General features: G+C 56.8%; 6 protein-coding genes across 6 annotated transcripts; 1 reads left to right on the top strand and 5 right to left on the bottom strand.

The window, feature by feature from the left end:
- Window positions 1-2,481: 2,481 nt before the first annotated feature.
- Window positions 2,482-5,973, bottom strand: THITE_2044172 (uncharacterized protein; the record flags this gene model as incomplete). Its single annotated transcript, XM_003653084.1, has 4 exons — window positions 2,482-3,507; window positions 3,658-5,281; window positions 5,337-5,455; window positions 5,509-5,973. The coding sequence occupies 4 exons, from the start codon at window positions 5,971-5,973 to the stop codon at window positions 2,482-2,484; spliced, it is 3,234 nt and encodes a 1,077-aa protein (XP_003653132.1).
- A 473-nt stretch (window positions 5,974-6,446) lies between these two features.
- THITE_2115207 (uncharacterized protein) lies at window positions 6,447-8,031 on the top strand. Its single transcript, XM_003653083.1, has 3 exons — window positions 6,447-7,095; window positions 7,206-7,443; window positions 7,612-8,031. The coding sequence occupies exons 1-3, from the start codon at window positions 6,697-6,699 to the stop codon at window positions 7,824-7,826; spliced, it is 852 nt and encodes a 283-aa protein (XP_003653131.1). The 5' UTR covers window positions 6,447-6,696; the 3' UTR covers window positions 7,827-8,031.
- Window positions 8,032-8,236: 205 nt separating this feature from the next.
- On the bottom strand, window positions 8,237-9,830 carry THITE_2128797 (uncharacterized protein; the record flags this gene model as incomplete). The annotated part of the gene is made up of 2 exons (XM_003653082.1): window positions 8,237-9,435; window positions 9,806-9,830. 2 exons carry the CDS (start codon window positions 9,828-9,830, stop codon window positions 8,237-8,239), a joined length of 1,224 nt encoding a protein of 407 aa, XP_003653130.1.
- Window positions 9,831-11,934: 2,104 nt separating this feature from the next.
- THITE_2115206 (uncharacterized protein) lies at window positions 11,935-12,479 on the bottom strand. Its single transcript, XM_003653081.1, has 2 exons — window positions 12,120-12,479; window positions 11,935-12,060 (listed from the first exon to the last, which is right to left on the bottom strand). Exons 1-2 carry the CDS (start codon window positions 12,233-12,235, stop codon window positions 11,952-11,954), a joined length of 225 nt encoding a protein of 74 aa, XP_003653129.1. The 5' UTR covers window positions 12,236-12,479; the 3' UTR covers window positions 11,935-11,951.
- Window positions 12,480-16,274: 3,795 nt separating this feature from the next.
- Window positions 16,275-17,507, bottom strand: THITE_110347 (uncharacterized protein; the record flags this gene model as incomplete). Its single annotated transcript, XM_003653080.1, has 1 exon — window positions 16,275-17,507. The coding sequence occupies one exon, from the start codon at window positions 17,505-17,507 to the stop codon at window positions 16,275-16,277; it is 1,233 nt and encodes a 410-aa protein (XP_003653128.1).
- Window positions 17,508-19,449: 1,942 nt separating this feature from the next.
- On the bottom strand, window positions 19,450-21,185 carry THITE_2128795 (uncharacterized protein; the record flags this gene model as incomplete). The annotated part of the gene is made up of 4 exons (XM_003653079.1): window positions 19,450-19,690; window positions 19,782-19,988; window positions 20,078-20,947; window positions 21,103-21,185. The coding sequence occupies 4 exons, from the start codon at window positions 21,183-21,185 to the stop codon at window positions 19,450-19,452; spliced, it is 1,401 nt and encodes a 466-aa protein (XP_003653127.1).
- Between the last annotated feature and the right edge of the window lie 2,619 nt (window positions 21,186-23,804).

Raw genomic sequence — 23,804 nt, 5'->3', positions numbered from 1 at the left:
CTTGCCATGGCTTACACTTGCGACGGGTGAGACGACGCACCCAGTCTGCCACGACGACAGATCGCACAACTCTCAAAGATCCGCGGGCTGGATGGCGCAGATTTCCGTTGGGAACCTTCCAATCCCACGGCTGGATAATAACGGCGCCGACGGCAACCTAGAATAACACTATGGTGTAAGCACTGTGCTTTCGAGGACGAAACCTGCCCTAGGGGCTGCCGCGGCTTACAACAGCGCCAACGACGCACCGTCTCGCTTTGCGGTTAGGGATAACTGCCTCTACAAATCGGCAAGAATTTCTTCTTAGGGATTTCTCACGTTCTGCCCTACCTTATTTAATGTTGCTGGCCAGAGACAGAAAAAGAGCCGCCGCCTTAAGTTAAAACTGCCGCCTCCCGAATACAACGCCGCATCAGTACGGCGTCCATGGGTGTTCCGCAAGTCGGTAGGTAACATACCTTAATCACTGGCTACACAAGCAAGCGAGTTTCATCGATCCGAGGTCCTCTGTGTAAGTAGCGCACACCCTCGATCACCGAAACATACTATGTACGGAGTAGTGTACATACAGAGTAGGTATGTTGTGTGTTTGCGTTCCCTTGCCGCCGTCCTCATCCGTCACAGCCTCCCACTTTCTTCGGCAGTATCGATAACAACGGCTTGTATTCGTCCCTGGGGAAAGTCGTGGCGTCTTCGGGTCCCTGCTCCTGGGCGTTTCAGATAAACCCCCCGGCCCCTGTCAAATTCCAGGGATCTGGCTGCAGAACGCTTTGCAACCCCACCAAAGAGCTCGCGCCAACACACCGAAACAGTTGGGATTCGGGTCCGTCATTGCTGCCTGCCTGCGAGGGAGGACGCCGCGACTCGTGTCAGCCGCTCAATTTCTGGGCTCCATTCTTTCCTCTTACTCCGATATATACACTATACACTACGCTACATGGTGTGTTTACGCCGTAATTCATATGGGATCGTCCGGGTGCCAGATGCGGCGGCGGTGAGCACAGACGTCGGATGCCGGCTGGCAGTTCCAAGCTGCCGGGAAGCGCTCAGACATTTGCATTGCATCTGGCTCAATCTCAGGAACAGGGAGCCCCGCATACCACAGTAACTACCTACACTAGGTATGTTCACTTCATCGAAACCAAGCCGCGCTGCTGTGGACGGGAAAGACAAGGGTTCTGGTCCCTTCTCTTTCGCAAGCATTGCCGGAAAAGACCCTGTCTACTAGTATGGAAAGAACTTAACTCAGGAGGCGACCCCTTTACGGAATGCTTCCGGACATACCTCCGTAAATCACCGGACAGAAGTGTGTAGTGAGCGGAAAGGCGTGAGAGGCTGGAAGGTCGACAGGGGAAGGGAATAAATCGGTAACCACTCTGTTCGCAGAGGGGAATAAATGCTCATGGTCTTTGGTACAATCCTCCAAAGGAGAGACGGAGCTCCCACCGAGGACAGTTCGAACATTACCAGCGATTCTCTTTCAAGTCCTCGGTCCGCTTTTAAGTTAGCTGACAAGACCATAGCCAAATCCCTCCTCAGTTCCCCGCCACAACACGGAATAGGGGCAAACCCCGGAACAGACGGGGGTTTGCTATTACCCACATACACTAGTGTAGAAGTTGTTTCTTCGAACTACGTGGTAACATGGCTACACGTTTGTATATGGTAGCAAGACGCAACCTCGCATGTACACTCGTGTCTTGTATACTAACTGGTGTATTGCGTTGTGTCCAGGACAGGACACCCCGCCTCCTGAATCGCACATCTCTGTCCAGGGCTGTAAACAGGGGGAAACAAGCTCAGTACGGATTACGATACACTAGTGTAGATCGTCAGGATCATCGTCCGGGGTGCTGCCATACGCTATATGGACTGTGGACTTTGCAACAGCGCAATGAGCCCAGCGCAGTGGATTGAGCAGGTAACTCAAGCATTTGGCTGTCATGGACGATCGTGAGTCTCTAAATCGATGTACCTGGTAACTGGCAGGACATGATAGTCGAAGTGAAGTATGAGTCGACGTTAACTAATTCACCAGTAGCTTAAACATGTGTTTACATCAAGACCATTTCCCTGAAAACGAAAAAACCCCTGCTCACGGCCAACCAGGTGCATCCACAGTAGCTGTTCAACCCTTGGCCAACGCACTGCTGATGAGGAACCCAGCCGGACGCCCAGGATTCACCCGCAGCCCATCATTAAATCCTGCCCAAGACGCCACTCGATGGCCTGCTTTTCCCGCTTTCCTGCTTCCCGCTTCCCAACTCCCATTCGCCTCTGTAGTTGTACAAGCAGCCCCTTCCTTGTTTCCAAAGCCGAGTGCGGGCTGAGCAGTGCTCCTATCATCCAGCAACCACAAGCTCAGCCGACCCAGGCCGGCCAGAGAAGAAGGAAAAGAAAAAAGGAGAACCAAACCGCGCCCCGGCAGAATTTGTACCCAGATCGAAGCCGCACACCACACACTCAGCCCCGTCTCTTCTCCTACGAAGCCTGTCCCGCCACCGAGCCGCCACCCATCTCCCTCTGCCTCTTGACAATGTAATAGGTGATCAAGCTCTTCGGATCCTCCTTCACGTTCTTGACCGCCTCCCAGAACCGCGCGTCGCCGATTCTGGCGTGCAGCGCGACACACAGCAGCACGGCGTCCATCCGGACGGCCGACACGAGGCTCTCCAGGCACCGCATGGCCAGCGCGGCAAGAGCATCCACCTCGGCGTCCGACGGGCTGAACGCGGCGCCGCGCGCGTCCATCATCTCCTTAAGGACGTGCAGGCCCATGCTGAGCGACCTGCCGGCGGCGGGGCCGTCGACGTCCATGCCGGCCAGCATGCGCGAGAGGACGAGGACGATCTCGGAGGCGTCCCCGAGGGCGGCCAGTTCCGACGCGAGCAGTTCCAGGCCGCCGACCATGTGGGTCCGCCCCTCGTACGCCGCGCGGGCGCGCAGCAAGCTCTCCAGTCCGGCCGAGACGCGCGGCTGGAACGAGTTGCGCATACGCTTCAAGAGAAGCTTGATAGTCGCCAGGGCCTGGGCCTTGACATCCTGGGCTTTCTCCGGGGCGAGGTGGTCGAGAGGCGACTCGAGAAAGTTGAAAAGGCCCAACACCAGCGCGTCGAACTTATCGTCTGCCAGCAGCGGGGTGGCACCCGATTTGTTATCGCTGTCACGGATGATGCTTTGAAGCTTGCGAAAGCCATGGACGTCGAGGGATTGCTGCTGCACTTTGGAGATGCCGCTGTCTAAAAGGCGCAAATTCTGCTTAGTCTTGTCGGGGGACGGGGTGATGCCGTTGGGCTCCCCGTCCCGTTGCCGACTCGCCTGCTGAAGGATGGCGGCATCCTCGTTGACCGGCCGGTCCTCCAGGACAGGTCCAGCAACGATGGGCTTCGGTGTGGCCTGCTCTTCCGTAAATGGATCCTCGTAAACTTCCAGGGCACTTGGGGGGCTGGTCGGAGCGGACAGAGCAACCTCAGCAATGCGTGGCGGCGTGGTCACCGGGCTTGCAGGCTCCTGCAGAGAAGCATTGGTAGGAGCGGGGCTGGCCGGCGCAGCTACAAGGGGTTTGAGAATGCGGGACGGTGTCGCGGATGTGCTTGCCGTTATGGGCTCATCTTCAACGGGGCTCATGGGAGGCGGTTCGTCCCGAGCAGGCGATACCGCTGAAGCCGTTATGGTCGGCACCACCAAGGTAAAGTCCTCGTGCACCTTTGACGGGCTGCTTGATGGCGGGGCAACAGCGGGCAGCCCAGTTCTTGAGGGTGTGGTTCGAGGCGAAGCGAAGCTCTTTGGGGTCCCCGCCTTGGTGGGCGTTGGGAGGTGCGGCTCGGGACTCGCAATCTGGTGCGGCCGGGCCGTCTTAGGGACCGTCCGTTTCGGTGACGCGTTGATAGACTTGGGGGTGACCGCTTTAGGTTTTGGGTTACTTGGCGGGCTGGTTTGCTCGACCGAGGGCTGGTCATGGCTTCTAACCGAGTACGGACCAGCCGTGGCTGGTCGAGACATCTCAGGTTTTCTCCTTCCCGGTCTCACAGGAGCACCAGAGAGCCCACCCGTGGAGCTTATAATTGCCGACTCGGGTCGTGTGCGCACCGTCGTAGTCGCAGGGGCTGCGGGCGCCTGAGAAGAGCCTGATACCGTCCGAACGGGAGAGAATTGTGACATGGCCGAGCCGGGCCGGACTGGGAGGGCTTTCGTGGTCATGGCCCTCTTCTGGGCGAGCATGGCATCGCGCAAACTCGGCTTTGACGTGCCAATTGTGCTCTTCGACAGACCGAGGCCAGGCCGCGGGGCTCCTTCCGGCTTCTTAGGCGAGTTGGGGTTATTCGGATCGTTCTGCAGCAGCCTTGCTGCGGTCGCGTCGAGCCCGTTCATGATAGCCTCTGCCCTTGCCGGCCAGATGCCCGCAAAAGTCCAGTAGGTGGCGCGCATCTTTTCCCTCACGCCAGGGTTGGCGTCACTAAGGCCTTTCTTGATGCACTTCTCTATCAGGTCCAGACCACCCGTGTGTTCCACATGATTCTTGTGGTGAGCTTCCTTCTTAAGAAGGGTCTTCAACCACCCCGTCGCATACAGCCGAGGCTGGACGTTCTTGTCCTGGCAGGCGCCCCAGATGTGTTGCATAATGCGGGCATTGTAAGAAACCCTCGAGATGATGGTATCAACGGTGGTATTCGCCAGTGAAGAGCTGATCTTCTTGGTCGCGGCCGTGAGCTTGATGAATGTCTGCATGAGCAGCTCCACCATGGGATCCATTGCTGGGCCGTATACTCTCGCCATGTCCTGAACCAAACTGCAGCCCTCCTTGCAGAGACTGGTCCGTAACGAAACGATAGCCTTGATGATGCCGTCAAGGAGCGCCCGAAGCCCATTAAGAAACTGGTCGCCGAAGTCGGTGGCAGCATTACCGGCCATGAGCCGACGCAGCCTGGTCATGCTTTCCTCTCTCTTCATCCAGTTTTGCTCCGTCTCCTTTCCCTCGAAGTGGTAATGCATTTCTCTGAAAATCTCGTCGAGCTCGCGTGACGTGTTCACGTATGAAGGCTCCACAGCTTCGGGGCGATTATCCAGCAGGCCGGGGGTCACCGGGCGGTCGGCAAGGGCCGATACACTTGCAGCGAGCATTGGTCGTGATGGAGCCGGTTCGTTCAGACTCTCGGGCTGCGAAACAGGGGCGGACCCTACGGGGTTGAGCTCCTTGACGATGGCTTGTTCGATGGCTGGCCGGACTTTGAAGTTCTTCAGCTGTCGCTTCAGATCAGATTTGGCAGTATTGGGTGCGTTCCTGTATTTCCACGTAAGCTGGCATCTCATTGGAGTATTGGGCGTGTGGATTGTACCTGAACAGTTCAATGACTGTTGACTTGGCGGCGTCGCGCACCCCGCCGTCCGCATCCTCCAGCAGCTCCATCAGCGTAGGGACGTAGGCTCGAAATTGGAGGCCGTGTTCCTGGTGCATCTAAGCCAACAGTTAGCCCATAGGCACAATAACCGGTGGTTGCAAATGCGCACCTGAAGCAGCCAATGTAGGCTGGCCTCCTTCGCCCTCGGGTTCTTGCCAACCATGGCTGTGTTGCGCACAGCACGCTCAACCTCCACGGGCGCAGCCTTATATAGCGTGACCAATGCTTGGAGCGCCAACTGGCGGAACTTTTCCTTCTGGTCGCCAAGTTTCTCGACAACAAGGGGCAAGGTTCGAGCGCCTTCCTTCGCTAGGTACTTGGGGTCTTGCCGCGCTAATCGCGTGAAGAGATGGTTGAGCGCTGTGAAGCCGGCATTGGTGAGGACGGAATGCTGGGAGCTGGAAACGGTGCGCAGCGCCTCGAAGAGGGGCGCTATGCATGCTTCGGGGACATTTTGCTGCTTGATGCGGGACTTGACGGCGGTAACCTGCTGGACCCTGGCGTCGACCGAGGCGTCGGTGCGCAGGATGGCAACGAGGTCAGCGACCTCATCATCGAAAGTCCTTTCCGCCATCTCCTCCCGGTAAGAGGATGCCGGCGGCGGTGTTGGTGTTGAAATCGCAGGCGCTGTGCAGAGGGAATTGGTCAGTTTCTCGAGGTGCCATGTCGGTTGCAGAAAACGGAAGAAAGAAAACAAACACAGAGGCCAAGCGATGGTGCGCAGATGGCCTGATCGGGGCCCAGTAGAAGTCGAAATAGGAGTATTTGCGCTCACGGGTAGATCTCAAGCACCAGACGTCATGGGACGTTTGCGCAAGTCAGTGGGATGCCTTTGAAAATGGCGATGTTCGTCGGCGCGAATTGCGGGCAGTCTCTGGCTGAGGTTGATCAAAACGCCGAACGAGCAGGGTGTCCGGGGTGATGAGCATCAGCGGGTCAAACATTAATGTTAACTCCTTGTGCGCATCCCACCACTCACCACCCATAGAAAAGTGGGGCTTCATCGGCCTTATCGAGCTTATCCTCATTGACTGCGTCTAGTTACCCCGCAACCCCGTTGTTACTGTTGCCCCGCGCTGTTGGGATAAGGGATAATGTGGCAGCCTAGAACAACATCCTGGTCTCCAGGAGAACCTGAAATGATCACAGTGGGCGCATGGAAAGATTGAAAAAAGGCCGCACTGACCGCTCGTCCGCCAGCTTTGGTAACCTGGCGCCCGCCGTGCACATCTACGGCTGCCTAACCCTCTCTGCCTTTTAGACATTCCGCCTCTGGCTAGACGTACGAGTTAGCGCCATGACTGTACGGGAACAAACTGCCGCTGCAGTGACGCCTCTCTCCGTCAAGACGTCAACGACTGACGGCCCGGCAACCTCCACCCCTTCTCCGGTCCCGCTGCCGGACCGGAGGCAGGAGACTGCCGAACGCAAGTCGGAGTCGGAGTCGGCACCGAACACCGCAGCGCAAGCGATATTCTCAACCCCAAAGTTTCGTTTGAAGATCCAGGACCTCGATCACCCTGGCGCAGCCAAGTTTCTGAGTTCCGTCAACGCATCCACAGTCCTCCCCACTGCCGTAGATAACGTTGTCCGACTGCTGTACGGGTCAGCATCAGACGAGCACTCAACAGTGCCACCGACACGGTCCGTAACTCTCATACTGCGTGCCATGGGTGGTGTTGCATACACAACAGGGGTAGGGCATTGATTTTGGTTTCGCTCTTTCCTACCTTGGCCCCCTACCCACTTCTAGTCCACCATATATGGCTCAAACTCGTGACTTACGCTGCCAATTCAACATCCAAGACCGCCCTCGACAACGACCACAAGGAGATTCACTTCTCCCTCAACTACATCGACTCGATCAGGCCGGACACGCGCCTCGTCCACGAGATCACGGGAGTCCTGACGCATGAGCTGGTGCATTGCTTCCAGTGGGACGCACTCGGGACCTGTCCCGGCGGGCTGATCGAGGGTGTTGCCGACTGGGTGCGTCTGAACTGCGACCTGAGCCCGTTGCACTGGAAGAGGGAGACCGACGGGGGTATGTGTCTGGCACGACTTTTATCCCCCACCCTTTTTCTTACCCCCTCCTTCCTCCCGCCCCTTCCTCTCCATCTCCCATATATTCCGATACCCGCATCTTCCGGCCGCAGGCCATCCCATCCTAGTCTTCGATTGTCTCAGTCACTAACATTGCAAGCCCGCTCAGACTGGGACCGGGGCTACCAGCACACGGCCTACTTCCTCGAGTATCTCGAGCAGCGCTTCGGCGAGGGTACCGTGCGGCGGCTCAACGAGAAGCTGCGGGGGAACAAGTACCAGGCCGAGTCCTTCTGGCCGGAGCTGCTGGGGAAGCCGGTGGAGCAGTTGTATAAGGATTACGTTGACAAGTCGAAGAGCGATGAGCGAGATAGCCGGCAATGACCGTAAGCTGGAGGCAGGATCAGGGGCCATGAAGGGATGCCATATACCAAGGATCTATTCGTATGGTGACGCTCGCCGCTGCCAGCTCGGGCAGACCCGGCGGTCGAATGATCTCCCACGACAGTCCAGACAAATGTGTATGGCAGTGTTGCCTTATAAAACCCAGCTTGAGAAAGCCCGCCCTGGATTTCCCAAATTTCTGCTTCCGCGACCCTGCCGCCTTTGCCCATTCCAATTCTGCCGAAACGCCAGCCAGAAAAAATAGCACGCCGAGATAGGAGTCAGTGGTATCGCCTATAAACCAAGAGTCCCGCAGTTTCATCTCCATATCTTGCAGCACATTCCCCAGCACCCACCTTCACCCCCCCGTTCCCCCCTATACGGAAAGGGAGAAAAAGGGGCAAGAAAGTCTACGCCCGCATGACACTCTCGCTCTCACTAATGACACTCCCGACCTCGCTCCAGCTGCCCGGCGTGGGGATCCCGCCGTCCGTGTCGCTCATGACGTCCAAGTCCGTGTTGTTGCCGGCGTCGCCCGCCACCGAGACGGCCTCGTTCGCGACGTCCACCCCGGAGCCGGCCGCGGAAAAGGACGACGAGCCGGTCGGGGTGAGCTGGCCGTCGCTGATGATCTCGGGCTCGGACACCGGCGCAAGTGGCGTGCTGGGGAGCGGCGAGTAGAAGCTCGTGTTGTGGTCGTCGCTGTTTCCGCTGGTGGTGGTAGCGGCGGCGGCGGCGGCGGCGGCGGCGGTGGTGGCCGCAGACGAGTTTTGCGCCCAGGCCTGGATCGCCGCGTACACGTCCGCGGGGGTGCGGTCGTCTTGGCCCGCCGTCATGTATTCGTCGGCGGCGAGCTCGCCGTCGAGGGTGGTGCTGCGAGCTGTGGTAGAGGCAACGGCGGTGTGCTGATCCGCTTCGCGGTCCACGGTGGCGCGGTCTCCGCTGGCGGGCTTAGACGGGGCGTAGGTCGCAAAGTCGAAGAGCACTTCGTTCGCCGCTCGCATCGGCACCGGTTCTTGTGCGGTGATGGCGGGGGACTGCAGCCGCGGGGTGGCGTCATAGATGTCCGACATGATTTCGTCGCAGCCGGGCGAAAGCAATTCGATGTGCTCGTCCCTCTGGATTTCATGTTCATCACTGAAGGGGTTGGCGAAGAGAGCGGCGTTGAGGCCGCGCACGCCCTCGGCATTGCCTCGCCGTCGGAGGACGTTGTCAGCGTCCCAGGCCCGGGCGTCCGCTCCCGTGTTGAAGACATATGTTCCGCTTTCGGCCGCCCGATCAGGCTGGAGAAAGTCGTCGAAGGTAGAGCCCCGAGTCCCCTGGCTCTGCCGCCGTCTTTGCTCTTCACGGCGCATGTTCCAATACAGCAACTCCTCCCGTTGCCTCCGCCTGGTTTCCTCATCGGCGTCGACGGCATGCGACTGGTAGAAGCCGTCGGCGTCCTCGGGGCGGTTGAAGCGGGGCCGTGCGTCGGGGTCGACATTCTCGCCTAACGAGTGAAGGGCGATGGCAATGCGTCGACGGACGGTCTGGGCCGCGCGCCGGACCTCTGGGATCTCGTAGATGGCAATGGCAGCCGCCACGGCCACCGAGGCGGCGACGATGCCGACTGCAAGAGCACCATGGTTAACAGGGGGCATCGTCACACACAGGCGGGCGAGGGCGAGCAGGCAGGAAAGGAGCGGCGCAAGGGGCAGGACGGAGCAGCAGGGCTTGAATATGCAGCGATAGCGAAGATGTGCTCATGCGCAGAGGACGTTGACAATTTTGACGTTGCCGACAATTGCCAGCAACGCCGCTTGACCTTCCAAGCAGGCCGCTAGCAGAATGCTGTGCCCAAGGGGCGGATTGCGTGTCGTTTGCCACCCAGCAGACTGCTTGGACGCTCGTGATTCGCAATGCGACAAGCGGGGCAGACATGGAGGGGGTACGGGAACACAGGCGCGATACAGAACAGGCAACTGCTGATCTGCACTTACCTTTGGCTGCGACTGGCACTGGCATTGTTGACAAGAGCCTCTCTGCTCGACCAGCTCTCGGCGCACGATTGACAGCCGGAGGCGGATGGGAGGGGAAGTGCGTGGGAAGGATTGCAGCGGCAATGAGTGGAAGCAGGCCACGGGCTTCTTATTCGGGTGACTGATCCGGAGCTTACGTAGGTGGAAGTGGCTGGCGGGCAGTTAAGGACTCCGGTCCGCAACCCCTCAGCTCCCATGGCACAGGACGCCGAAGGATGAAATGAGGCCCTGCTTCTCAACCGTAAAACAGGATGGCATCTGTAGTTGTTTGCGATGGATGATCCTCGGCCAACGTCTGTCCTGTAGGCTGTTGGTTCCTAGGGAATCTAGTGCGATTGTACGGAAGTGCATACCGCAGTAACGAGTTCCTCGTCTAACAGAGGCAGACGCTGCAAACGTTACACGTACATTACCAAGAAAGACTGACGCCGAGACAAAGATGGCTTCCATTCACCGGACAATTGGACCCTCGAGATCCCGACCAGATCATACCGAAGTCCCCTTTCAGCTCAAGTAATGAACGGCTCGACCACTGCAGCTACCTACCTCCTGTCCCTCAGTATCAAGGCGTAACGTTAAATCCAAGAACCTAGGTCGGTAAAGAAGGCCAAGGAAACTTACGTACCATTACAAGTTCATGTTGAGCCGAGCTGTGTCGCAATACACTCTCGACGCGAAGCCCAGGGTTAGGGGTGCGACACCACCCGACACATGCTTGGATGCATGTGTTGAGTCTTGAAGAGTAGGTAAGTCACTGTGAGCGTTAGACTGAGAATAACAACCACATGCATAATGCATATGGGACCCAGCCGCAGTATAGCACCAGCTAAGCTTTGGGTTCCCAGTCCTGCTTACTTAATAGCGTAGCGCTACTCTGCGTCCTGTCGCATGATACTAAAAGGGTGCCTTTTTTTTTTCTTCAACTTTTTTTTCTTCAGCGAGTCAATGTGCTCGTCGTTATGGATTCATATGGATTCATCATGAAGGAAGGTGACAGGTCTTATGCTGTTTATCCACCTACACAGTACATGTGCATACGTGTACGGAATAGTGTCCACTGTCCATACAAGGGGCACGTCATCGTTAACCGCCTTATACTCTGTTATCTCCAGAATGTTATCTCCAGACCGGACATTCGGATGTCGGCCTCTGACACGCCGAGCACGCCGACGCCTTCCACTCCACTAAGTGTATCCACATGTGTCAATGAGGTCGCAACCGGGGCCGTCAGGGGTGTTGATGAATTCCAGGGTCTCGTCTGCTGGCTTGGACTTTTGCCCGAACTAGCCGGGCGCGCTCCACTCCAGCCATTGCGATTTGCGGAGCGGCCGAGTCGGAGGTTATCACGGATGTTGCGGTAGTGTTAGATTCAAACCCCGCTACTTCCGCGGCAGGCTGCGCGTCGGTCAGCCCACGCGAGACCGTGATTTGTGTTTTTGCTCCGTGAAAGGTACGGCGCCTACACTCGTTCCGCAAGAGTTGACATGTTGGAACGAACAAGTCGCCACTAACAGAAAGAAACAAGCTTTCTGTACGCTCGGGTGCTTCCGCCCTGTTCTGCAGATGTGGGCCAGTCCCCTTGACCGTTGTCGCGTACCCCATCGAAACAATATATTGGCCACGTTCTTCAAATTCTCAGGTATCAAAACTCCTTTCAAGACCATGAAATCCCAAGCAACCCGAATTTTCCCCATCCTGAAACACCGAGAAGACGGAAAAGGGGTCCAACGCTGGGAACAACGGAGACAGCGCGGAGGTAGAGCCCTCGGCCTCACCGCGCAAGCTCGAGGCGGACACCTCGAGCACGCGGGTCCACCGCTCGGTGATCCGACCCCACCGTCTCTGATTAGATGCTTCCTCTCACCGCAGGCGTCCCCCCGATCCGTCCGACCGTCCCATCCGCCATCTAACTAACCCTCCCTAGGGCTAAAATGCATTTCGTACCCGTACTCCGAGCCCACTGGGTATTGTCGTAAGAAGAAAGTAGTCCCGCATCATCATGACAAATAGAATGCCTTTTTTCCGTCCGTGTGCTCGCCGCAAGGAGGATTCAGCATGTGAAAAGCTGCTTTGGTTTCTTTCGAACAAGTCGTCATGTGAGCTACGTTCAATGGGACTTGGTGCTCGAGTTGGATGAGGACGACGCGGTGGACGAAGCGTTCTCAGTCGACGAGGTCGACGTGGACTTTTCGGCCCGCTCGGCCTTGCGCTTCTCGCTGTGCGTGATGGTTTAGCCCTTTGTCGTGTTGCCGAGAGAGAAACGGTCCAGTCTTACTGCGTCGCGCGGTCAAGCACGGTGCATTCCCACTTGGCGTTGCCGGTCTTGATGTGGAACTTGAGGCCCTTGTTCTCGATGGTGCTCTTGAGCACCTCGTGGTGGGAAGTAGGCATCTTGAAGGAGGTTGCGTGGGCCGGTCTGCTTGGACAGCGGAGAAACAACGATGGAGTGATGGTGGGAGGTCGGCGAGAATGTAATGGTGGGAAAAAAAGTTCCGAGACGAGAGAGCAGGACGGGGGAGGGAATTATATAGGTAAACACAGTTTGAGTCCGAGGCGGCTCACTCGAGCCGGACTGTTACCAGCCGCCGCACGCCTAGAGCGCGGGTTGGCTTCTGGAAGCACATGTCGGATGTGGACCAGCCTCAGGCAAGGAAGCAGGGGATTAGTGACAGTGATACGGCAGGAAAGGGAAAGGCGGCTCTCGCATCGACAAATGAGCCATTTGTGAGCATGCCGACGTCTGCGCGCTCGCACGAACCCCGGCACCCTTGCTGGGACGTTCCACCTTGTCAGTCTCTGACCACCAAAATGGTGCGTTAATCCCGCGTATCACGGCGAAATTTAGTTTTAAGGGGTGGCTACGGACTTGGAGGACGCATCTTGGAGGCTGCGGCAGTGGCCAAATCGGACTACACATGGTCTAACCCCGATAACACAACCATTACCCCATCCTCTCTTCCTTCGCGGAACCGTGGTACCTAGTGTAGGTACCTGGTACCTTATTTACCCCGGACATGGCAGCCCGCGTTTCGGGTGCCTGGTTCAGGCGATCTCGGCCCAACACGCTATTTGATCTTAGTGCCCGTCCTGGCGCATTCGCCAGGTCCCGAACTCCCGGTCCTTCCACTACAAAGAAACCGGGCAACAGGACTGGGAGGCTTCCAGGGAAGGCACGACGTCTCCAAGGGGCAGGGCGCATTCCCTATACCTAGGCCGCGGGGTGCACAAACAGTGAACAGAATGCACTTACACATCCATGGATGTCTGTCCAGCCGAAGCGTGACAAACCAAACCTGGCTTTTCGTCGACCAGAAACGCTTCAGCTCTCTGTAAGGCTCCAGTTTTCTTGTAATCTTATCTCCCCAAAAAGCAGACAACAGTAATGGGAAACCCGATCGAGGAACGCCACAAAAGCCGGCTGCTCTGTTCCCACGCCGGGTCGTTCTTGTGTCCGCAGTTGCTGCACGGGAACGCGGGGGGCAACCCTCCAATTCGCTGCGGGGCTTGGCGTCGGTGAGAAAACAGGCAGTTAAACGTGCACGTTTTGCCCTGCAACCAGGTTCTGTCTCCGCACCGAGCTTGCCAGGATCGCCAACTCACGGAGTCTACGCGGCAGCGGTGCGTCTAGCCATGACAGATGAGTAATTTTTGCGTCGGTGGAACGTTTGGCGGACTCAGAGATGTTGGCTGACGGTCATTATGTCGCACAAATTGTGTGCGTGATGACTTTCCAAAAACTGACGTTGCAGCTCACTCAACCACGCAACAAAACCTACCGGGTACCTGAGGTCAGGTACCTGAGGTAAATTTTCCTTGGGTCCCTGCTTGTCGTCTCAAGTTGGATTGGGGCCCCACATGTCACTTTCGCGGCATCCCCTCTCCACAACCCCGAGGCTGAGAAAACCTTGAACCAATGGCATGGCTGGTATTTTCTCGGTTTGGTAAGTGGCAGGCGGCTGGTCCATCTCCCTCCGCACCGCACAAGTGCCAGCAGTATGCTGTGTAATAGCATCTCCTGCAGCCTCTGGGTCCGCAAAGGCGCGCATTGACACGACTTCAGGCGCGGCATTCCATGTGCACACGGCAGAGTCAAAACAATACCTAATCTTGGCGACAACGTTAACGGCAGGCGATTTGTGACTTGTGCAGGGCTCGGCTCCGTAACCCCTGCTTCCAGCACTTCCTTCCCCGTGCTCACCCAACCGTCGGCCCGTCACGCACGAGAGCGGCAGCGATGGGTCAGGAGACCAAAATCCGAGCCAAGGGTGAATCTCCGTTTGCCGGGTGGCAGGCCCATTCCTCCCGCGTGCATGCAGAACACGTGTATCCCGTTCTCAGGACTCGTTTCCAGCCTTCATGTCGGGGACATTTCTGCCAGACATTCAGGCGCTTCCATGGGTTCCATCGCACGGAAGTAGGCCGCTGGCATCGAACCCCCTTGCTTTCCTGTTCCCAGTTCCCGTCTGCAGCGTCGTCATACTCCCCGTCTCTGGGACGAACTCCTGGAAATCACTTGGAAGTTGGCGCAAACGAGTCGGCTGGTCTTCATTTCGGTGGTATCTGCCTCGCACAACTTTACCACAGTGTCCTGGTAATCCGTGGAGTACACAACGAGTCTACATCAGTAGTATGTCGTTGATGTCTCCCATCTCGCACATTCTTCCGGTGAATCAGATGGGCCAGACCAATCATTGCCTGATTCTGTGCAGGAGGTCGGGGTCCATCCCGCCCTACCCCACGTTTTGTGGTCTGGACCCGATGGGAAGGGTGGGAGTGTCTATCCGGGTTTTCGCTACCCCGGGCCATACCTCCCCTTTTTTGCTCAGGTACTACCACACGTGTCGCAGCATGCATTGTCTCTGGTACGCAGCTACCTATCTCCTTGCACACCGCATGCTTTGCCAACTTTGGGGCTGCCCGATTCTCGTTTCCTTTGCAGCACCCACGCGACACTTGTGCAAGAGCTGAAGACCACGGAGCCAGCTCCGGGATGATCTTAGGTAACCTATTGGTAAAGGGAGTTCGCGGCTGGTCAAGTCACTGTCAGTGGCGCGAACCCAGGCGCCTGAACGAAGACAAACAACAAGCCTGGCTTCCAGGAACGGTAGCTAGACCCCCACTCAACACGGCGCCGGCAGGCAATGAGACGCAACACCGGTGTAGGAAAGGTCAGCTGGAGCATCTCAGGGGCCCGTCCCCCGGCTCGAAACAAGCCCAAAAGGGATGAACGGTTTTCTTTGCTGGAAAACAGGGAGAAATGCAGACTAAACCGCGGTTCGGGCTGTACTATGGCTCCCATCCCGTCTCCGGCCCGACCTCCACGTTCATGCTTCCCGAAAGTACGAACACAGCCTTTCGTGGTGCGAATCGCCTTCCGACTCCCGCGCACAGTCGACTTGACCACACAGCCTGCCGGACCCTGATCGGAACCAGGGGACTACACTCGACGTCAGTTAGTGCCAGCCACGGCCGATGACCGGCCGCTGTTCCGCCGAACTCTCAAGGACGAGTCGCACCCACACCCGGGAAAGACGTTGATCAACCCATTGCAAGTGCAAGCACGCCCGTCGCCCCCGAGAGTTCAGTTCCATGATCGAGCGGCAGGTTGAGCGCTCCGAGTCGTCTCAGCACCCCAGGCGGTCGCCTACCTACGCCGAGCAGCGCCTTCGTCCTCACCGTCCTCGAGACGGACTACACACCCTGGACGGCACGGGCGGCAACAACTTCAGGCGGGACTTGATGGTGTTCAGGTCACCCCTGGACGGGGCCGTAAGCAACCTGCCACGACGCATGGGTCTCCAACCCATACGACCTCCTCTGGGACCGCCAGACATCCCGGCTGCCCACCCTCGCTGGGCCCGTTCGACCGCAATGGGGTACAACTGCTCGTACACAGGGGACGGAGAACTCGCCGGGGCTGTCCTATTGCCACAAACTACATGAGGTGTGGTGTGAGTAGGCAGGGACGCCAAGTGACCAGGTTCAAAGCTGTCCGCCGAATGACAGCCCGAACATGATCCTTGCGATGGCGTGTCGGTGGTGAAGGCGTTTCCTCTTCATTGCCACCGCTGAGCCTGCGCGGCTGGCTAGTAAGTGGAAGCTGTGAAAAGTTTCTGTCCGTCCCTGATTCTTTTCTGGAAGAGACATAACTTCCTGGGTTAGCAAATATTCTCTCTCTCTCTCTCTCTCGCTCTCTCTCTCTCTCTCTCTCTCTCTCCCCTTTTTTTTTCTTTTTTTTTTTTTTTTCCAAATGGCCACGGGAATGCAGAATCTTGATAATCTGCTTGTTTAACCATCTGTTTCCAATGTTTTCATTCAGTTTGCGAATGGGTAGGTACTGGTTGGCTCTGTATATCCTAATATAACACGGCTATCCACGCCTCCTTGTCCCTCTCCTCCATTCTCAAAACATTTCGATCCCTGGTGAGCTCTAGTAATAGTGCTCGTTCCTCGTACCCAAGAGCGCCCAGCCTTTCGCGCAATGCGAAGAAAGGGCGACCGACACCTCCTTTAAAGCCTCGGCCCGCGGCGCATCCCACATAACCATACCCAGCAAGGACCAGATTCCCACCGCTGAAACGCCCTTCTCCCGTATTGGCGCACCATCCAATCGCCAGAAATTGTTCCCGTAGCGCCCATCAAAAGCATCCACCCAAGCGAATGGCACATTGTCCACGTGTTCTTGTCCCGGAGTAAAGCGGAGTGATAACGGCGGCTCGGGAGGAGGTGGAGCATGCAGTGCTGCGCCATAGCAGTCGTACAGCTTAAACCGGAACCAAGCCAATCTACCTTCCTCCGCTTGCCCGGTGGCCTCCAGCCCAGGCGGCGGGTTCGACATGGCGGCCACCGTGGCCTGCCACACCGGCTCGTTCGTCAGCCGCAGGAACCTGATGTGGGTCCGAAACGCATCGAAGCAGTAGAACCCTTCCCTGCCCGTCACGTCCCTCCTGACCATCTGGTCCTGGAACGGGTGTCGGCCGACCACCGGGCGCAGCCGCATGTAGAAGGCGCCGAGCCCGAAGACCTGCTGCAGCTCCCACGGCTCCCACAGGGCGAACAGTAGCGCGCAGAGGCCGTTGACCGTGGAGAGGTGGCGGGAGTCGTCGGCGCGCGCGCACTCCCACAGGTGCAGCAGCATCTGCAGGCGGTAGTGCGCGCGCACGGCGCGCAGCCGCTCCGTGGCGCTCGGGCGGGCCAGCGCCCGGAAGGCGACCTCGGGGTCGTCGCGGGACTGCCGGGTCTCGCGCTCGATCAGCCGCAGCGTGCTGGTGAGGTACACGCTGGCCATGTAGGCCATGGCGCGGAACGAGCGGGCCAGGCGCAGCACGGAGTCCCACGCGGGCCGGCGCGGCAGCAGGGGATGGCTCCCTACATCCCCCCCGGCCTCGAGGAGCTGGGCATAGGAGGACACGGCGCTTTCGGCCTGCTCGACAAACGTCGGCGACAACGCGTCGAGGGCTTGGATGTAGGAGAGACCGAGGGCGTCCGCCAGGACCGGCCCTAGCTCGTTGGCGAGGACCTGGTAGACGAGCGAGGACTGCTCGAGCTGGAAGATGGAATGGATCCTCCGCGAGGTTTCCGCCAGGGCCTGGAGGTCGGACAGGGAGCCCGCCGAGGCGAGAATGTGAAGGAGCACCTCCGCTGGCAGCTCGTGCAGCAGCATTCCGAGGGGGGGGGGGGGGGGGGCTGAGGGGGTTCGCTTGGTGAAGCCAAAAGCCCGAGTGGCGCGGGATATTTCGCAAACACGGCGTGAAAGGCGGGGCGGGGCGTGGTTCTAGCTACATATCGGAGTATTTACGCTGCTGAGGTGCCAACCAAAGTTGCGCTGGCAACTGAATTTGTTGGGTGCAGTTGGGAGGAGCATTGGCTTAAAATAGACAGTAGGTGGGTATTCGTTTTGGCAAATGCTCCATTGTGCACAGCCACTGTGCAAGGCCACTGTGCAAGACGCGCAACCCTGACCCCCTATTCACATCACCTACATGTGACAGTCAGGAAGGCCTTTGTAGGAGCTGCGAGCACCACAGAAAACATGCTGGCAGTAGGCATGCTAGCCAGAGCGGCTCAGCCATATTCATCAGTAATTTGATTGTATAACAGCGCAGGTGACTACCCGGCGGTCGAAGATAGTATGTCAGCCTGAGTTCCACGTATATCGAAAGCTTGGGAGAGTAGCAAACCCAGAAGGGTGTCATACGCAGTATATGGCCGTGGTGGACTCGCGCCTCACGTCGTCCTCAACGTCGTACACCACGGCGACGGCGACGACGACGGCGGCGACAACAGGCTCCACCGAGCTTCCACGTGGAGATCCTCGGAGATAATGCTTGTGTAAGACAATCAACGCCTCCTGCAAAGAGCCTGGCGAGTGCTCCTCCGAGGCCTCGAACTGGAGTCCTCACTGCCACTCGTGCCGACAGGTGAGTCAAAACTGCAACCTGAGCTCGCGGAGGACCGCTGCTGACTTAGTAACTTTCTAAAAGAATTGCTGCGTACGGTGGCTTCTTGGTTCGAGATGACAGAGCTACTGCGCAGGATGGAAGCAATGAAGCTATCACGAAGTGCCTGATACACAGAGATGGTGATCAATGATGGTGGTGTTCGTTGTATTGATCAAAAGTGTGTGTGGAAGAGGGCTATTCTGGGCATCCAGATCTGTGGCTCTGGTGGATCCTAATTACGGCAGTACGGCCTGTAGGTGCCGAGCTCCTAGTATTGAGGCCCAGGTTCTGACACGAGATTAGGGAGTCGACTATACGGGATTGGGGTTATTCTTAAAGAGGTCCCGCCAAGACTAATTTCGGAACCTACCGCTTACAAGTATTTACAAATTGCCACGAGTGAGCGGGGTTGCCACGACTTCGAGCAACATCAACAACGAAGAATTGCAAAGACTCGTAGCAACAACTTCGCGAAACCTCAACCAAATAAAAAAAAAGAAAACGAAGTTAACCCGCACCCTAACCTTGACCCTCACCCTAACCATAACCCTCACCCTAACCAGCGGGGGGCTGGCGCCGCCCCCCGCACCCCTGGCGAACTAACCCCTTGGCGATAGAGCAAACGCCTTGGCGATGGTGGTTGCGTACTGACGCTGTAAAAACATTGCCGACAATTGGCCGAAATTACCTCTTTAAGATCCAGCGGGATTGGCGAGTGAACCGAACATCGATATAAAGGACGCACGCCACTCGAGCTGGCTCGAGGTTTTGATCCAAAATTTTCAAAACGCGGGACGACTGACTCGAAACATTAGGTTGACTTGTGATATTGCCCGCTGCAAATAGTGTGAAGCACAGAGAGATAGAGCGTTGGAGTTTCAAAGTCTTGAAATGGATGTGAGCGCATTTTCCTGTAATTCTTTCTTTTCTATAGCATCTGCCAACAAAGCGTAAAGGAAACACCGAGTTAGCTTGCAGGTCCATCACGGTTGATTTTCATCTACGGAAATTATTTTTACATTGTGGCTAGCTAAATGAAATCGGAACCCTCAACTCTTGCGTCGCCGTAACACAAAACAATGCATTTTGTAGGTAGTCGGGAGACCAAGCAAGAGAGGTTGCAACTTGATGCACTATGTCCTATCCAATGGAACCCAAACCCGCCTATCTCACCCAGGACTCCACGAGCATGTCATACACGGCGTCGCCATGGGCTTCCGCCTTGTACCCGGTTCCCTGCATCCATTCTCTGACCCTCTCCGCCTTCTCCAACCACACCGCCGCTTCGGCCTCACCGCCGGCCCGGAGAAGGAGGGCTGTTGATAGCATGTATGAAGCCCGAGCTACTTCGCAGTCGGCCACTTTTAGAAATTCCATCATGGTAATCGCCTCGCGGAAGTGGCTTCTAGATGACGGCATGTTGAGTTAGACATGGAGACACGGTCGTAGAAGAAAGAGGCAAGTAGCAATAACCATTCGCGTGGGGCGCAACTCACATGGCCTGGTCGAGTTCTTCCTTGGCTCTGCTCCCAGAGTACTTGCGCAGGGCAATCAGCCCCAGCTTATACAGGCAGACGGCCATATCGGCTGAGATTGCCTCCCCGACAGCTCTCAACCGTTCTTGCCCCTCAGTGTACATGGTCTTTGCCGCGTCCAGGTTCCCCTGGGCCATGTACATGTTGCCGACCCAGTAGTAATAGGTCCTATGGGGTTGCGCGCTGTGTCAGCATGGCCCCAATTCAGCCCTGTGCCGTAAATGTACTCCCCCCTGACAAAGTTTGCTGCTGCTTACCTGAACCCCAACTCCGAACCGTTGACCAGCTTGGCTTTCTCAAACGCGCCCATCGCCTCAGAGTACCGGCCCAATCCAGTGTAGCACCTCCCAAGGTTATTCCAGTTCATTTGCACGTTGTCCTTGACCTCCATCGCGACCGACTCTTGACAGAGAAGGTGATACCTCAATGCCTCGGAATAGTTGCCCAGCGACAGGTTGAGATTACCGAGGTTGTTCATGACCACCCAGATATCCTCATGCCCCGATGGCAGCTCGCGACAACGGATGTCTCGGGCCCGCTCGAGGAGGTCTTTGGCAGCAGCAAAGTCTCCGTTCATCTCCCGCTCCAGTGCTGCCGAGTTGCAAAAGTGGGCGAAGGAAAGCAGATCCTCGTCCGAAAGCCCGGTGGACTTGAACGCCGCCATCGTGATGTCCACCATCCTGGCCAGTTCCTTTGTTGTACCCGTCTCGACGAGGTAGTATGCTGCATTACACATGAGGCGGCAGAAGTCCTTGGAGGGGCGGAGGCCGTCGCCGTGCTGGCCGCTGCGGGTCCCGGTGGCGGTCTGCTCGGCGTGGTCGCGGAGAGAGTAGACGTGCTGGATGAGTGTTGCGCATTCTTGAAAATGGGGGCGGAAGGTCCGGCCAAAAACCTGCTTAGGGAATGCGTGGTAAACCAGCTGAGAAGCGTCTTGGAACCTTTGTTGGAGCGTGGTCTTGAGGTGATAGCGGAACTCGGACTGCACAAGGCGGTGGACCGAGATATTATCTGTGTTGGCGTCTCGCTGGACAAGACTAAGAGAGAGGAGCTCCTCTATCACGCCTGACACCCTGCGCCTCAGAGCATTAGCTTCGAGCAAACACTTCTGCGCGAAGCGGATGTTGTTGCTGACTCTGAAAGGAAAAAAAAAAAAAAAAAAAAAAAAAAAAAAAAAAGGAAATAAAGGGAAAAAGTGGTGACCTACTCGAACTCGTCTGCACAAAAGCGCAAGTGACTGGGGAGTTCAATGCCTTCGGGCTCCTCACCAATGGCAAAAAGAGACTAGTCGGGAATGCCGTCAGGCGCGAGGAGGGACAGAAACTCAAGCATGACGCATGCGGGCTCGGTTAAAGCCTGAAACGACATGGTGAAGACAGTCTTTAGCCCATCACTGTAGTGTAGCCGGCGTGCATGAGCTCCGTGGCATGGGCATCCCGCACTCTGTCGGGGAAGCGCGTATGCATCTCAAGATACTTCGCAATGGACCATCTCCGTTTCAGCATCAGAGCCGAGGCTTGGGTTAGCGCAAGTGCGTGCCCGCCGAGCTTGGCAGCCAATGTCGTCGCTGCCTTTATTTCAGTTTCAGTTCCGGAGGGTGTGTTGAGGAGGTGGAAAATGAAGGCGGCGCCGTCCTTTACGTCAAACGGCTGGGTAGCAATATATGATAAGTAGGCTGCTTTCAGATGGGGGTGGGGAACTTGCCTGTCTTCTGTAGCCAGTCTAGAAAGACGATGCGGCTTTGGGCGTTTTGATCTTGGGAACCTATGCCGACTAGACGCACAGCCTCTGTGACGCTCTGTTCGAGGCTTTCGAGACTGCGCATGGATCCACAAGACAGCATTAAAATCTTTGGCGTGCTGGTATGCGTACATGAGGGCGGTTTGACTCTTGCCCCCCCCCCCCCCCCCCCCAACAATCCGTATATGGCCACGGACTTGAGCATGGCCTTGCCAGAAGTTGGCGCAAGTACCGAGTGTACTTCCGAAAGCTCACTCTTCCTGCCGAAGAAACGTGTGTTTTTGCTTGTTGGAAGCATGCGCACTTGCCTGGGTGCCGACGCGGACTCCGTCCTCGCCCGGGGTGATTCTTCCTTCAGGAATGCCTGGAGCCGCTGATAATCGCTGATGTGAGATTTGGAAAGTGACAGAGAGGGAGTACTGGATACCCTGTCAGTAGCTTCCTCCAGTTGGGAGAGGACGTCTCTGAATTGCGCGGTGATGCTTTCCCAGGTTGCCTCCTTGGGGCCGCTAAGGCCCGAGTCTCGGAAGGCCGTGATGATGTTGAGCCAGAGGTTGACCCGACATGATCCCTTTGAGCGACTCGGAGTTGTCCTCCTCCATGTCTGCCGCAGGTGGGGCAGCATCGAGCAACTTACCTATCGAACCGCATCGTGTTGTGGTCGAAGAAGTCAAGATCCGAAAATAACAATCAAGGGTTCTGGAGTTGCATCTCATATCTGGCCGGAGATAAACCCTCACCTCAGAAGCAACAAGTTCATCGACGACATTGAAGGGACATTCGCGACTTTCTCTCCTAGCATACAGCGCCAATAGCCGAACCCCAGACGCCAACTGTCTCCGCCCAGAGCCGTGATTCGGGGCGCACCTCTCAGCAAGGACTCAAGCAGCCGTGGAAGAAGTTCACCACCCTGAAGGATGACAAGTCGGTCGAGCCGGTGACGGGAAAGGTGTCCGACTGCAGCTGGAGCGGGACCAGCACAAGGGTGTTGGAGGTCTCTGTCAAGGGTATGTGTATAGTTCCAGTGTGCCATCAACGTCGACGACAAGTCTGATAGGAGTTTATGTCTAGGCTGTTCTCGACGGAAGTTCTCGAGGCAAACAAGGCTTGAGATTTAGGAGAGCGTGACGACGGATCGCGGATCTCAAAGGATAAGGCTCATTAGTTGTCATGCCCAGGACTCAGAAGAACCTCGTGCTTGTACACTCGGTCTTTGAATCAGCTACTCGAGGAAGAATCAATCAAATGTCCTTCTGTTGTCAGATCTTAGGGACGTCCATCACCTCCTCTAACTGGATTGTTCCTAGGCTGAATAAGGCGGTGTGGATCACCCTGTGCCATGCATCTGCCCTAGGGCATTAAGACAGTCGACACTGAGGCAATGAATTTGATCAAGGGATGAATCAACATAACCCGAAAGACCTGGCCTTACCGTGGGGCTGCCACAACAGCATACCACAATGATTCGAACGGGTTTCTGCGGTCTGTATCCTGCAGCATCATGCGCAAGTCCGGCGGATTTAGATCGATTTACTCTGGATCTTTGCGGATTGTTTGAGTGCGGAGGATGAGAGCCTCCGTGACCTCGTGTTCCTGAAGAACAGTTGGTAAGATCGAATGACTTCTCGGAGGAGGCATTCAGATGCCGCTGATTGGGGGACGGTCCCGTTTGCCTTGCACGCAGTGTCATAGGTACCCGGACATGATCCTGAAACGGGCCTTAGAGCCGAATTGGTTTGCATTGGGGATAGATGTTCTCTTACCAAGTATAGATGGAGAGATTAGAGCCAGAATGACAGTTCATGACGCAGAAAGAAGGACAGCGAAATAGGAACAAGACCTGGGAGTCGGCATTGTAGGGAAGATGGAGGCTCAGGGCATCAATCCCACGTGGGTTGGTTCCAGGTTTGTTTTACTGGCCGTTTCCTTCCATGCACTAGGGCAGTGTGGTTTATCGCTGTGTGGTCCTGGCTGTGGTTGTCCGACGGGATGCCAACTGTTGCAAGCCACAATGGTCAGGCGCACCAACGACCGTCACTTCTCGCTCAATTTCTTACCCCTTTCTCTGCTGTTGAACTGAAACGGGGCACCTGTTAGGTATGTGCCCAGCTCTGCGCCGCAAGCCCGAGTTACTACCCTTCATGAGACTGTTCCGAAGAGTGCTGATGCTATCGGCACTCTACTTCTCCGCCAGAGCCTAGCTTCCGCGTCTTTTGTCTCTGGTCTTCCCTTGGCGCACTATGGGCA

Source organism: Thermothielavioides terrestris, chromosome 2 (genome assembly GCF_000226115.1).
Source record: "Thermothielavioides terrestris NRRL 8126 chromosome 2, complete sequence".
NCBI classification, from domain to species: domain Eukaryota; kingdom Fungi; phylum Ascomycota; class Sordariomycetes; order Sordariales; family Chaetomiaceae; genus Thermothielavioides; species Thermothielavioides terrestris.
The sequence above is the reverse complement of the archived record's forward strand: the minus strand, read 5'-3'. Positions and strand labels throughout refer to the sequence as shown.

Bases quoted from the DNA above. Each gene is read 5' to 3' on its own strand.
- THITE_2115207 (XM_003653083.1), top strand. From the start codon at position 6,697: ATGACTGTACGGGAACAAACTGCCGCTGCAGTGACGCCTCTCTCCGTC. The intron at 7,096-7,205 runs GTAGGGCATTGA...TCAACATCCAAG, and splicing joins GTGTTGCATACACAACAGGG to ACCGCCCTCGACAACGACCA. The intron at 7,444-7,611 runs GTATGTGTCTGG...AAGCCCGCTCAG, and splicing joins GAAGAGGGAGACCGACGGGG to ACTGGGACCGGGGCTACCAG.
- THITE_2115206 (XM_003653081.1), bottom strand. From the start codon at position 12,235: ATGCCTACTTCCCACCACGAGGTGCTCAAGAGCACCATCGAGAACAAG. The intron at 12,061-12,119 runs GTAAGACTGGAC...CATCACGCACAG, and splicing joins GTGCTTGACCGCGCGACGCA to CGAGAAGCGCAAGGCCGAGC.